Source organism: Callorhinchus milii, unplaced genomic scaffold (assembly GCF_018977255.1).
Source record: "Callorhinchus milii isolate IMCB2004 unplaced genomic scaffold, IMCB_Cmil_1.0 Scaffold4, whole genome shotgun sequence".
Lineage (NCBI taxonomy): Eukaryota > Metazoa > Chordata > Chondrichthyes > Chimaeriformes > Callorhinchidae > Callorhinchus > Callorhinchus milii.
The window spans coordinates 5,087,836-5,100,657 of NW_024704745.1; the positions used below are offsets into that span (position 1 = coordinate 5,087,836).

The following is a 12,822-nucleotide window of genomic DNA, read 5'->3' on the forward strand; positions in this document are numbered from 1 at the left end:
GGTGGGGGAAGGGAATCAGGTTACATAGGGGGCTGAGAGAGACGAATAGCAATGTAATCAGGTGCAATCCAGAAAAAAAGGAGGGGTTAGATGTGGGAGAAATGCAAAGCAGATCCCCGTAAATGCATGGAGTGTGACAAATAAGATTAGTGAGCTATAGGTTCAAGTTGCCATATGGGGTTACAATGTAGTTGCTATCACAGAGACCTGGCTCCAACAAGGGCAGGAATGGGAGCTGAATGTTTCTGGCTGCAATGTATTCAGGAGGGATAGGGAAGGAAAAAAATGGAGTGGGGGTGGCAATATTGATTAAAGTCACGGTTACGGCCCTGGAAAGGGAGGATGTGCTGGAGGGTCCAAAAACAGAATCTACTTGGTTAGAGTTAAGGAGCAGAAAGGGAGCTGTTACTCTGTTGGGTGTATAGTATAGACCACCAAATAGTGGGAAGGAGATAGACTAGAACATCTTCAAGCAGGTTTTGGAAAGATGCAAAACCAATAGAGTAGTGATAATGGGGGACTTCAATTACCCTAACATAGACTGGCAAAATAACAGTGTAAAGCGGAAGGATTCCTGAAATGTGTGCAGGATAACTTTCTGGATCAGTGTGTTTCCAGTCCAACGAGGAAGAAAGCAGTGCTGGATATAGTTCTGGGGAATGAAGTGGAGCAGATTTCAGTAGGAGAACATCTGGACAACAGTGATCGCAACATCATTAGGTTAAGAGTACTTATGGAAAGGGACAAGGAACGATGAAAGGTGAAGATACTCAACTGGAAGAGGGCTAATTTCAGTGATTTAATAAGAGACGTAGCCAAGGTGGCCTAGAAAGAAAGATTGGCAGCTAAACCAGCTAACGAACAATGGGAAGCCTTCAAGGAGGAGATAGTTTGGGGACAGAACAAATACATTCCCACAAATGGGAAAGGTAGGGCATCCAAACCACCCTGGATGAATAAGGAAATTGGGATTAAAATAAAACAAAAAAAGGAGACTTATGATAAATGTCAGGTCCAAGATATAGAAGATAACCAAATAGAATATAGAAGGTACAGAGGAGAACTGAAAAAGGAAATAAGAGGGGCAAAGAGATTGTATGAAAAAAGATTAGTGGGTAACAAAAGGGAATCCTAAGCATATAAGGAATAAAAGGTTAGTCAAAGGTAGGGTGGGTCCAATTAGGGACTAAAGAGGAAATCTTCTTGTGGAGGCAGAGGGCATGGCTGATGTATTGAATGAGTATTTTGCATCTGTCTTCACAAAAGAAGAGAATGCAGTCAATGCCACAGTATCGGAGGAGAGGGTAGAGAAATTGGTTAAGATAAGAATAAACCGAGAGGAGGTACTAAGAAGGTGCTCAAGATAGATAAGTCACTCGGTCCGGACAGGATGCATCCTAGGTTACTGAGGGAGTAAGGTGGAAATAACGGAGGCTCTGGTCACAATCTTTCAGTCCTCCTTGGACACTGGGGTGGTGCCAGGGGACTGGAGGTTTGCAAATGTTACTCCCCTGTACAAAAAGGGGTAGAAGATTAAACCTGGGAACTACAGGTCAGTCAGTAGTGGGGAAACTTCTAGAGATTATAATCCAGGACAAAATCAATATTCACTTACAAAAATATTGGTTAATAAAGGACGGCCGACACAGATTTGTTAAAGGCAAATCATGTCCAACAAACCTGATAAAGTTTTTTGATGAAGTAACAGAGAAGGTGGATGAAGGTAGTACAGTTGATGTAGTTTATATGGATTTTCAAAAGGCGTTTGATAAAGTGCCACATAAGAGACTTGTAAGCAAAATAGAAGCCCACGGTATTAAAGGGACAGTGGCAGTGGATACAGAACTGGTTGGGAGACGGAAAGCAGAGAGTGGTGGTGTTTTTCTGATTGAAGGGAAGTGTGCAGTGGAGTCCCCGAGAGGTCAGTATTGGGATCACTGCTGCTTTTGATCTATGACCTGGACCTGGGTATAGGGAGTACAATGTCCAAGTTTGCAGATAATATTAAGCTAGGAAAAATAGTAAACAGTGAGGAGGATAGTATCAAACTGCAAACAGATACAGACAGACTGGTAACATGGACAGACACGTGGCAGATGAAGTTTAATGTGGAGAAATGCAAAGTGATGCCTTTTGGGAGGAAGAATGAGCGGAGGCAATATAAGCCGATGGTACAATCTTAAAGGGGGTGAAGGAGTAGAGAGACCTGAGGGTTTATATAAGTAAATCTTTGAAGCTGGCGGGACAGGTAGATAAAGTGGTTAAAAAGGCATACGGGATACTAGGCTTTATAAATAGGGGCATAGAATACAAAAATCAGGAAGTTATGATACACCATTATCAAACACTGGTTAGGCCTCAGCTCGAGACTGTGTTCAGTTCTGGGCACCACACTTTAGGAAGGATGCCAAGGCATTGGAGAGGATGCAAAGGAGATTGACCAGGATGATTCCAGGAATGAGAGACTTCAGTTATCAGGAGAGGCGAGAGATGCTAGGATTATTCTCCTTGGGAGTATAATTCTATGATTCTGTGAAACCGAGGTCCTGTCTCTGCCTGTTGAGGTGGATGTTAAAGATCCCAAGGCGCAATTGGAAAAGAGGGTCAGTAACCCGAGGACACCGATTTAAAATGACAGTCCCCCAAATAAAATTGTTCACCATGGATGTTAGTGGGACATTGATGTGTGAAAATTTGCTGCTGCGTTTCTCCCACAAAACTACACAGTCGCTGCACTTTACAGTATAACCTGTGAAGTGCTTTGAAACATTCTCACAGAGTGAAAAGTGCCATAGCAAATGCGAGGATTATTATTATAAATGATTTGATTTATGTTTATTACACTGAGGCTCGGTGGCAAAGGGCAAACGAAAACCAACGAGCTGGCGATTGTTTGGGGTGTTGGCGCCGGGATTGTTGTTCAGCAGGTCTAATTCACGTCGATGTGCTTCATCTGAGCCTCGTTGAGGTTCCTCATCTCTTTCTGCCTTAGAAACTGATTGAGCTCCTCGTTCTCCACAGCGTCCTGGAAGTTCTGGTAATCCTGCGGAGATTTGTGGCGAGACAAACAGTGTGTTGCGTGAAGCTCGTCGCTTTGAAAGCCGTGAATTTGCGCAAATTAAATTAATAAGGTCTCCCCCTCCCCCCCAATATCGTTGCTTGTCCAATCATTGGAGTCCCATAGCGCAGTGGCTAGAGCGCTCGCCTCGCAAGCGAGAGGACCTGGGTTCGATTCCCAGGCGGGACGAAACCTTAGGCAAATTTCGTTGCTCCACGCACCTCTGTTTACCTAGCAGTAATAATGACAGCAACTTGAATTTATATAGTTCCGCTCGTGCAGGGTAGTGTCTCAGAGCGCTTGTAGCAAGCAGTGCTAGCAGTAAGCAGGAAACTGCAGTGTTAGTCGATTGGCAGATCGCTTTTCGGGTGTCATAAACCCTTCCAAAAAATATATAATTTGGTCACTCAATCCACGACTGTTTGTCGGACGCTGCTGTGTGCAATTGGCTGCTGCGTTTTGCCCAAAAAATATACAGTCAATTCACTTTACAGCATATTCTGTGAAGTGCTTTGAGACATGATAAGGCGATGTGGCAAACGCAAGGATTGTTATTATTCAGTAGGCCGGAGAGATGACCTGCAAACGGAAGCCTTACCCCACAGTACACGTCATCATTGAAGATTTGTGGAGGGAGAGCTTTGGGGTTGCCCGTCCTGGTTCTCATTTCTTCCAGCAGCGTCTCACTGGCTGAGATATCCACACAATCGTACCTGATCTTCTTCACGTCCAGCACCCTCTCCACCTCCGACTGTCGAGACTTGATCTAGACGCAGAGGAGAATCTAACAATAACAAGCCTTAGATTTGACATCACGTCGGGAGGACGTCTCGAAAGCGCTTTCAAAAGGTTTTAGTCCACGACTGTTTGTGCTGCACTGCCGGGCTCAATTGCCTGCCGCGTTTCGCCCACTGAATATAAAGCCAAGTTACTTAACAGCGTGGTCTGTGAAGCGCTTTGAGCCGTCTCGAAGACGTGATGAGACGCTGTATTCAAACGCAAGGATTATTATTATTATTACCTTCTGACCAGCAACACATCACGGTGGTGCAGTTACTCACTGAACCACAAGGCGATCCCTACGCTCAGTTTTAAGCGACCTACCTACCCGCCATCCCATCACAGTGCTCAAAGCTGAGACTTGCCACTTTAAGACACCTTACATACAATCTGCGAAATGCTTTGATATGACTCAATGATGCGATAAGGCCCTATTAGCAAACGCAACGATTATTACTATTATTGATGATCTTACTTGGTAGTCGTTGGGCCTTCCGATATTCTCCAAATCGAGGAACATGCGCCCACGAAACACAGTCAATCCACTTCACAGTATATTTCTGCGAAGCGCTTGGAGACGTCCCATGGACGTGATAAAGCGCCACATCAAATGCAAGGATTATTATTATTATTATGACTTACCTGTCTCGATCCAGTTATATAGGAGACGTACACTTGAACCCTGGACATGGTTTCAGAGAGAGAAGGTGAGGGGGGGGGGGCGGATTTCCTGCGGCTTTCAGCAACCCCAAACAGCCTCAACGCTGCGATCAGACCGGTTGCCCTCAGTAACGGGAGCCGTCAACAAATTGTACAACTGTGTCAGAACAGCCGGTAGGAGAGGCATTCTATGGAATGTAGTTTAAAATCCACCCACTTTGTTACGGAGTCCTTTAGTGCCACGGTGAGCGCGCGGCGCCTCCCCTCCTCCTGGCTCGTCGCCCTCCCCAACGCCCGCCTCCATAGGCTGCAGGTCATCCAGACTCTGCAGCCCGTGTCCTCTCCCGCACCAGCCTCTCAACCCCATCCTCGCCCGACTCCACCGGCTCCCCATCACACAGTGGATACAGTTCATTATCCTGGGCCTCACCTTCAAAGCCCTCCGTGGTCTTGCTCCCCCCCCCAACCCCCTACCTCTGCGATCTCCTAACCCCCTACCATCCTGTTCGCTCCCTCCACTCAGCGAGCTCTGACTTGCTTCACGTCCCACGTCCCTCGCCCCCACCCCCCCACCATTGGGGTTGGGACTTCTGCCACTCTGCCCCCACCTTCTGGAACTCCATCCTGCAGTCCATCCACCTCGCACCTCCCTTGCCTCCTTCAAGCCCCATCTCAAGACCCTCCTCTTCGACTGCGCTTTCAATCAACCCGCTTCCCCCACTGCCCTCCATCCTCCCCAATCCCCAGCTTGGGTTCAAAACTTTTGACTGTCCAGAGCCTTGGGACGTCCTCCCGATGTGAAAGGCGCTATACAAATGTAATATTGTTGTGGTCTTCATCCCTTCTCCACTGATCTCGAGTCCTCTGAATTCCTGCCTTGACTTTATTTCGTCTGTCACCCTCCTGCACAAACGCCAACGCCCTCACCACCATTCTGAGCATCTTCACCGTCTCCTATTCCTGCAATTCCCCCCCCCCACCACTGATACACCTCCGCTCCCCGAAATCAGGGTGTGGTGGCCTGAAATCAGGGTGTGGTGGCCTGAAATCAGGGTGTGGTGGCCTGAAATGAAAATAATTTGTACCCCCAAACTCAACCAAATACTAGCCCCAAATTAGCCCAATATGACCCGTGGCCCCCCTCGCTACGCCCTGAAACTCTGGAACACTCTCCCCCAATCCAATCCCCCCGCCTTGCCCCTGCTCTCTCCCCTCTTTCAAATCTCGCCCTAAAAACTTTCCTCTTCGACCATGTTTACAGCCCCCCCCCCAACCCCCCACCCCCTCCCAGGCTCGGAATGGGTCTCCGCCACTGTTAAGCGCTCCGAGACGCTGCCCCGCGCGGAGGGCTCGACGTGAGTGCGAGTTGTTGTTGTTGTTGTTGCTTCTGAAACTGCGCAAGATACTGTATACATTTAAAACTTTTTTTTGGGGGTGGGGGGGTGTGTAAGGAGGGGAAACTAGGCAGCCACAGCCCCTTCCCCCCCACCCACCCCACAAGCCTTTTTTTTGGGTCAGGTACCAACCCAACACAATGCCCACCCAACTCAGCTACCCCTGCAGTACCGCCAGGCGGCCGGTAGGTGGCGGCAATCGCATTCAGTCCCATTGGGGCCGCTGCTCTCAACCTCCCGCTGGTACCTCACTGCGCATGCTCGCCTTTGCCCCCGCCCCCCGCCGCCGCCGCCGCCCGCGGAACCGGAAGTGCCGGCACTGCCATCTTTGTGCGGGGCAAAGGCACCGGAAGCCTCTGGTCAGAGAGAGAAGCCGCGGGGGGGGGGGGGGCAAGTGACCGGGGGGCGGGGGGACTGGTGACCGGGGGGCTGGTGACGGGGGGGGCGGGGGGCTGGTGACCGGGCGGGGGGCTGGTGACCGGGGGGGGGGGGGCTAGTGACCGGGGGGGGGTGGGCTGGTGACTGGGGGGGGGCAAGTGACCGGGGGGGGGGGGGGGTGGGCTGGTGACTGGGGGGGGGGCAAGTGACCGGGGGGGGGGGGGGCTGAGGGGCGGGGGCTGGTGACCGGGGGGGGCGGGGGGCTTGTGACTGGGGGGGGGGGGGGCTGGTGACCGGGGGGGGGGCTAGTGACCGGGGGGGGGGGGGGGGGGGCTGGTGACTGGGGGGGGGGGCGGCTAGTGACCGGGGGGCTGGTGACTGGGGGGGGGGCTAGTGACTGGGGGACTGGTGACCGGGAGCGGGGGGCTGGTGACCAGGGGGGCTAGGGGAGGGGGGGGAGCTTGTGACCGGGGGACTGGTGACTGGGGGGGCTGGTGACCGGGGGGCGGGGGGCTGGTGACCGGGGGGCGGGGGGCTGGTGACCGGGAGCGGGGGGCTGGTGACCGGGGGGCGGGGGGCTGGTGACCGGCGGGCGGGGGGCTGGTGTCCGGGGGGGCTAGGGGAGGGGGGGGAGCTGGTGACTGGAGGGCTAATGATGGAGGGGGGCTAGTAACAAGGGGGGGGGGGCAAGTGAAAGGCATTGGTCAGGCACAGCATTTCTGTACGCAAATCGTGGCAGCTGATGGTGTGCTTTCTCTCTCAGAGGCGAACAATGGTGTCCAACTCCCCGTCCCCCTTACCTGAAAGGGCTATTTACGGTTTTGTCCTATACCTCGGCTCGTGGTTTGGATTCAGTAAGTGACCCCGCGTGACCCGGAGGGGGTGCAGAACAGATTCACAGCACAGAATGATACCAGGGCTTTGTGGGTTAAATTACGAGCGTCAGGTCGCATAGACTTGGTCTGTATTCCCACGAGTTTGGGAGGTTGAGGGTGGATCCGATTGAGGTGTTTTAAGACGATAAAGCGGTTCGATAGGGTAGATACCGAGAAACTATTTCCTGTGGTGGGGGGATCCAGAACCGGAGTCAGATCAGGAGGCGGTTTTTCACACAAAGGCGAGTGGGAATCTGGAACTCTCTCCCCCAAATGGCTGCGGGTGTTGGATCCATTCAAGTTTCCAATACTGAGCTGGACAGATGTTTGTCAGGTCAAGGTATCGAGGGATATGAGGCAACCGCAGGGAAATGGAGTTGAGGTACGGATCAGCCATGATCTAGTAGAATGGCAGATCAGCCTCGAGGGGCTGAATGGCCTACTCCTGGTCCTATGCAAACTCAACCTCCTGGGCAGAAGGGGATAGAGAGAAGTGTGGGAGAGGGGGTGAGTTGGGGTTGAGTGCGGAGTCTAAATACCAGCACAAACTAGCTTGGCTGAATGGCCTGCTTCGGTGCTTTTACGTTCTTGGTCTCCAGTGTCAACCGAACTCAGTTAAGCCAAGGGTCGAGTTATCGGGAATTTACTTTTATTTAAATTCAGGGGGGATATCAGATTATTCAATGCCGGGAGAGCGTAACTGAGATGTGTTCTTATTCTGATGATCTGAATGTCTCACCTTTCCGTTGACCAGTCCTGTATCTCGTGTGGGCTTATGTTCCCGAGCCTTGGCTGCACTCCGTGGGACTCACTTACTGGCCGCAAAAGTAAGTACCGCATGAAAGTAACTGTTGATCGGTTGCATAGCAGGTTCCAGGAGCTGGTCACTGTGTGATATTGGAGTGATTAGTAAATCCTGATAATTGATCGCTCCGAGGGATGAGGGCTCAGTCACGAGTTATCCAGCGTGGCATATGTATAGCCTAACTGGACTGTGGGGGTCCTGTAGTGTAGTAGTTAGAGCAATCGCCTCGCAAGCGAGAGGACCCGGGTTTGATTACCAAGCGACGTGAAACCTTAGGCAAGTTTCCTCACTCCGCATGACTCTGTTTACATTGCAGTAAGCAGGAACCTGGTTGTTAGTCAATTGGTTGATCGCTTTCTGGCGTGTATTCATTTCCATATATATATAAAAAGGAATTTGGCCATTCAGTCCGCGACTGTTTGTGGGGACTCTGCTGTGCCCAATTGGCTGTCGCGTTTCGCCCACAAAATACAGTCAATCCACTTTACAATACATTCTATGAAGCGCTTTGAGACGTCTCAACGACGTGATGAGGCGCTGTATCGAATCCAAAGATTATTATTGCTTAGCACTGTTCTGATTTAATGGGTGTGTTGCTGATGTTTTCTGCAGGTACTGGGCTGTGGCTTTGCCCATCTATCTCCTCGTTGTTATCGTCATTGCTTACATGTTACTGTGTGGGATCAACATGATGAGTACGGCCCCACTGGGCTCCGTGGACAACATCACAGGTGAGCCGGGACTGGAGGGAGCTCCTCCTGACACACTGAACAACATTGGCCACGGTCGAGGTGTCATTGGGGAGCAATTTAATCGAATACAGTTAAACTTACATAAGTTATTTCAGTCGGGACCATCACATTTAATATGACTTACTCTTTAAATCGTTCCTTTCTGGTGATCGTCGTGAGATGAACCGAGACCCGTCGTGAAAAATGATATTGGACTTTTAATGTTATTGACAAATCCTAACTCTTTGAGCGCGCTTACAGCCAGCTCCTTATCCCCTCTCTGTTGCTGGGTGTCCTGTAAAGCATTCCTAAGATATTGCCAAACATTGAAGGGCTTTGTATCAATGCAAGTTGTCGTCCAATTTTATTGGACCACAGAACCAGCACTGCAATAATGTTATAAAAACGGAAGTCGCTGGGAAGTCGCAGCAGGTCAGGCAGCATCTATGGAGAGAGGAAAGTGAATTAAACTCAACTTTCCTCTCTCCGTAGATTTTGCCTGACCTGCTGTGTGTTCCCAGCAACTTCTGCCTTTATTTCAGATTGCCAGCATCAGCAGTTTTTGCATTTTGTTCACAATAATAATATAATAATAATCCTTGCATTTGATATAGCGCATTATCAAGTCTTCGAGACGTTTCAAAGCACTTTGCAGGTTATACTGTAAAATGAATTGACTATATTTTGGGGTGAAACGCGGCAGTCAATTGCGCACAGCAGTGTCCCACAAACAGTCATGGATTGAGCGACCAAATTATTTTTTTCAAATTAAAAATTTTTTTAATCAAAAACTTTATCATGTAGGTTGAATAGGAATCCTCATCAGGAACATAACCCAAAGTATTAACTTTACCCGAATTCCTTGCAGGGGAGGAATCGTTGGCATTTAAGAAAATATTTGCTGTAACAATAAGATTTCTATCACAATATTGGGAAAACCGTTTACACTGCATAGATTCTTGCTTTTTTCTGAAGTCGCTTAGGGCTTAAAATTTCTCATGGACATAGTCTTATGAATATTAGGTCTGAAACTCTTGAGAATTATGTATTAAAATAGTTTAACTTAATAAATAAAATAATACATAATTGTTTACTGTATTATGGAATCTCAATGCATTTCCTTTCTCTTCAGATAACTACGCAATGAACCAGCAGAGGAAACCATATGTGAAAGGAGCGATCCCTGGCTTTGAGGACGTCTCTATCAGCGAGGTTAATCAAATGTTCTTCCTCTCTACGCCAAGCGAGTCGGCTGGTGATCAGGGTGACGTGTGGTGTTCGACGGCTGCTAGGAATATAGATTAGCTCGATTGCCATTCTTGGCCTGCAGATCGAGATTTGATGCTGGGGTCAGGGTGGGAGGGAGGGGAGGGGAAGGGACTTGAAGGAGGCTAAGGAGGGGGCGAGGCGGAGTGATTGGGGGATGGAATTCCAGAGGTTGGGGGCAGAGTGCATGAAGGCTGAACACTGAAACCTGTTTCTGGAATAGTTCAATTTGATATTTTTTATTTTGTTCAGCCGGGTGTCTGAGACACCCATAAAAACCCATCACCGAGCTTAAGAGTATCCAACTAAACTTGAGAATTCCTTGTATCTCACCTACACATGGAAACCCCAGAGATAGACTGTTGGGATAGAATGGGCACTCTCTCCCTGGAGGGACACATCCCGCTCACCTAATTCCGGTAAAGTATTAGGCGCAGGTTGGCAAGAGCCAAGGCTTGAGGACCTCAAAGTGTGTGTGAGTTTGATGAACTCACACACAATGAACTGCTTTTCAAGGGCGCGTTCGCAAAGGCGGCTCTAGGTAAACACTGCAGCTAATCTGCCGCCAGCAAAGTCTCACCTCCCAGCACGTTTACCAAAGATGTAATCTTTTTGGGGAATGTTGAACGAGGGAGGGAGGGAGGGAGGGAGCGATGTTAACCCGGACAACAAGCGAACTTCCCTGCCTGTATGCAAAATCCCCTTGAGATCTCCCACCGGTAAAAATCAGTCGCTTTGTGGCTGTTTGTGGAACATTTTGCTGTGTGCAAATTGTCTGCCCCGTTACCCAACAAGTACAGTAAAACTCGCACGAATCGTGTATGAATTGTATTTCTATCAAATAGTTTCCTATCAAACCCACTTAGATTTCTTTGCACTACTCGCATTAATCATCTAAGTCGTAACACTGCTCCCCTACCCACCATTACTCCCGCGCTTAATGGAGGCCTTGAATTGCGGGAAACATAGTCTTGATCCGTTGACGCACGCGCAGAAGAATGTCATTTCCCGCGATTCAATGCGATTCCACTGCTTGCTGGTAAGTCTGCACGTGGTGAAGGGTCAAAATGCATTGAATCGGGGGAAATGTAGTCTTAACCGGTCACCGCATGCGTACTTACCGGCTGCAATGAATTGCACAAGCGCAGTGTAGTTTACTGATGAAATTGGATTTTCTATGACTTATACAGTGGTTGGCTGCAACTCACACTTTGGTTCGGTCGTATTAAATGATACAGTCCCGACTGATGTGACTCGTGTGAGTTTTACTGTACGCTAGGCATTTTACAATGGATCCTGTGAAGTGCTTTGAGATTTTCACTGTGGCAGGCGCTGCATCAAGCGTAAAGATTATTTTAACTGAGACCTGAATCGTCAGAACAAGCAAACGCGACCTCAGTTTAATGTCTCACCCGAGAGAGCAACTCAAAAAAACACCCGAGAGCACACGAGAGGAAAAAAAATATGGTCACTCAATCCACCACTGTTTGTGGAACGCTGCTGTGCCCAGTTGGCTGCCACGTTTCGCCCACAAAATACACAGTAAATCCACTTTACAGGATAATTCTGTGAAGCGCTTTGAGACATCTCGATGTGATAAGGCGCTGTATCAAATGCAAGGATTATTATTTCACTGGGGCATGAACACTCCCTCAGTATCCCAGCAGAGTGTCTGCTTGGTTAATGAGTTCACGGTGTGTGGGGATCAAACTCTTAACCTTTTGATGCAGGAGTGAGAGTGCTACCAACTGAGCCAAGATGACTCCCTGCTTTGCTTTGCTTTCGGTCTCTCTTTCTGAAATGTACAGAAACAGTTTGCAAATTGTGCGACAGAACAGGATATGTGGAGTCCTCTAGTGTAGTGGTTAGAGCACTCGCCTCGCAAGTGAGATGACCCAGGTTTGTTTCCCGGGCGGGGTGAAATCTTAAGCAAGTTTCCTTACTCCACACGCCTCTGTTTATGTAGCAGTAATCAGGAACCCGGTTGTTAGTTGATTGGCGGATTGTTTTATGGAGGTTATAATCACTTAAAAAAAAGTATAATTTGTTCACTCAATCCACGACTGTTTGTGGGACACTGCTGTTTGCTGTTTGACAATTGTCTGTCGTATTTCTCCCACAAAATACAGTCAATCCACTTCACAGGATAATTCTGTGAAGAGCTTTGAGGCGTCGCAATCAAATGCAAGGATTATTATTATTAAGCCTCAAAATGCTGGATGTGGAGCACAGAAAGATTCTGTTTTGATTGACTTCAGCCCAGTCCTCACTCTTGCTTCCTTTATAAGGGAGGCGAAAACAGGGAAAACCTTAACAAAAGAAAACCTTAACAAAAAAAAACCCACCAACGATGTTTCTGCCCGAATCCAAAAGGGAATCAAAGGTAAACAACAAATTATCCAAGTGATCCTGCTACTCTATCCTTTAGGCTGGTTGCATTCCATATCTGGACATTTGTGGAGTCCTGTTGCATAGTGGTGAGCTGACTGTTGTGGTCAAGTACTGTGTTAGAGACAATGATTGAATTTATTGTTGAAAGTTCACGCTGGAAAATGTTTTTCGAGCATTACACAATGTCGTCCACGAATGGGATTTCCCATTAAAATCACACGTCACCTCATTGCTCACCGGAATTTCTCCCGGTTAATTCCTGCATTTTGGCTCTTGTAAAAACGAGAACCGGTAGAATTGATTGTAGCATATTGGAATCCAGTTTTATTGCAACAAGAAAAGCTTGACATGTGTGAAAATGGTTCGTTGCTTCAAATCTTGTTCAATAAGGACATTAGTGAAATATGTGTGTCAGCCTCTTGAGTCGAAGATTGTGGGTTCAAGCCCCACGTCGGGACATGAACTCGTGTAGTCTAACCTGACA

General features: G+C 48.6%; 2 protein-coding genes across 3 annotated transcripts; one reads left to right on the forward strand and one right to left on the reverse strand.

The window, feature by feature from the left end:
- Positions 1-2,890: 2,890 nt before the first annotated feature.
- Positions 2,891-4,528, reverse strand: LOC103190846 (SH3 domain-binding glutamic acid-rich-like protein 3). The gene is made up of 3 exons (XM_007911741.1): positions 4,481-4,528; positions 3,657-3,824; positions 2,891-3,043 (listed from the first exon to the last, which is right to left on the reverse strand). Exons 1-3 carry the CDS (start codon positions 4,526-4,528, stop codon positions 2,930-2,932), a joined length of 330 nt encoding a protein of 109 aa, XP_007909932.1. The 3' UTR covers positions 2,891-2,929.
- Positions 4,529-6,216: 1,688 nt separating this feature from the next.
- LOC103171880 (phosphatidylinositol glycan anchor biosynthesis, class P) lies at positions 6,217-10,063 on the forward strand. 2 transcript variants are annotated; one of them, XM_042334317.1, is made up of 5 exons: positions 6,217-6,251; positions 7,034-7,124; positions 7,900-7,972; positions 8,563-8,681; positions 9,814-10,063. In XM_042334317.1, exons 2-5 carry the CDS (start codon positions 7,043-7,045, stop codon positions 9,984-9,986), a joined length of 447 nt encoding a protein of 148 aa, XP_042190251.1. In that variant the 5' UTR covers positions 6,217-6,251; positions 7,034-7,042; the 3' UTR covers positions 9,987-10,063. The 2 variants fall into 2 exon arrangements, with proteins under 2 accessions (XP_042190251.1, XP_007882867.1); XM_007884676.2 differs by lacking the exon at positions 6,217-6,251 and having other exon boundaries at positions 6,910-7,124; positions 9,814-10,062.
- The last annotated feature ends 2,759 nt before the right edge of the window (positions 10,064-12,822 follow it).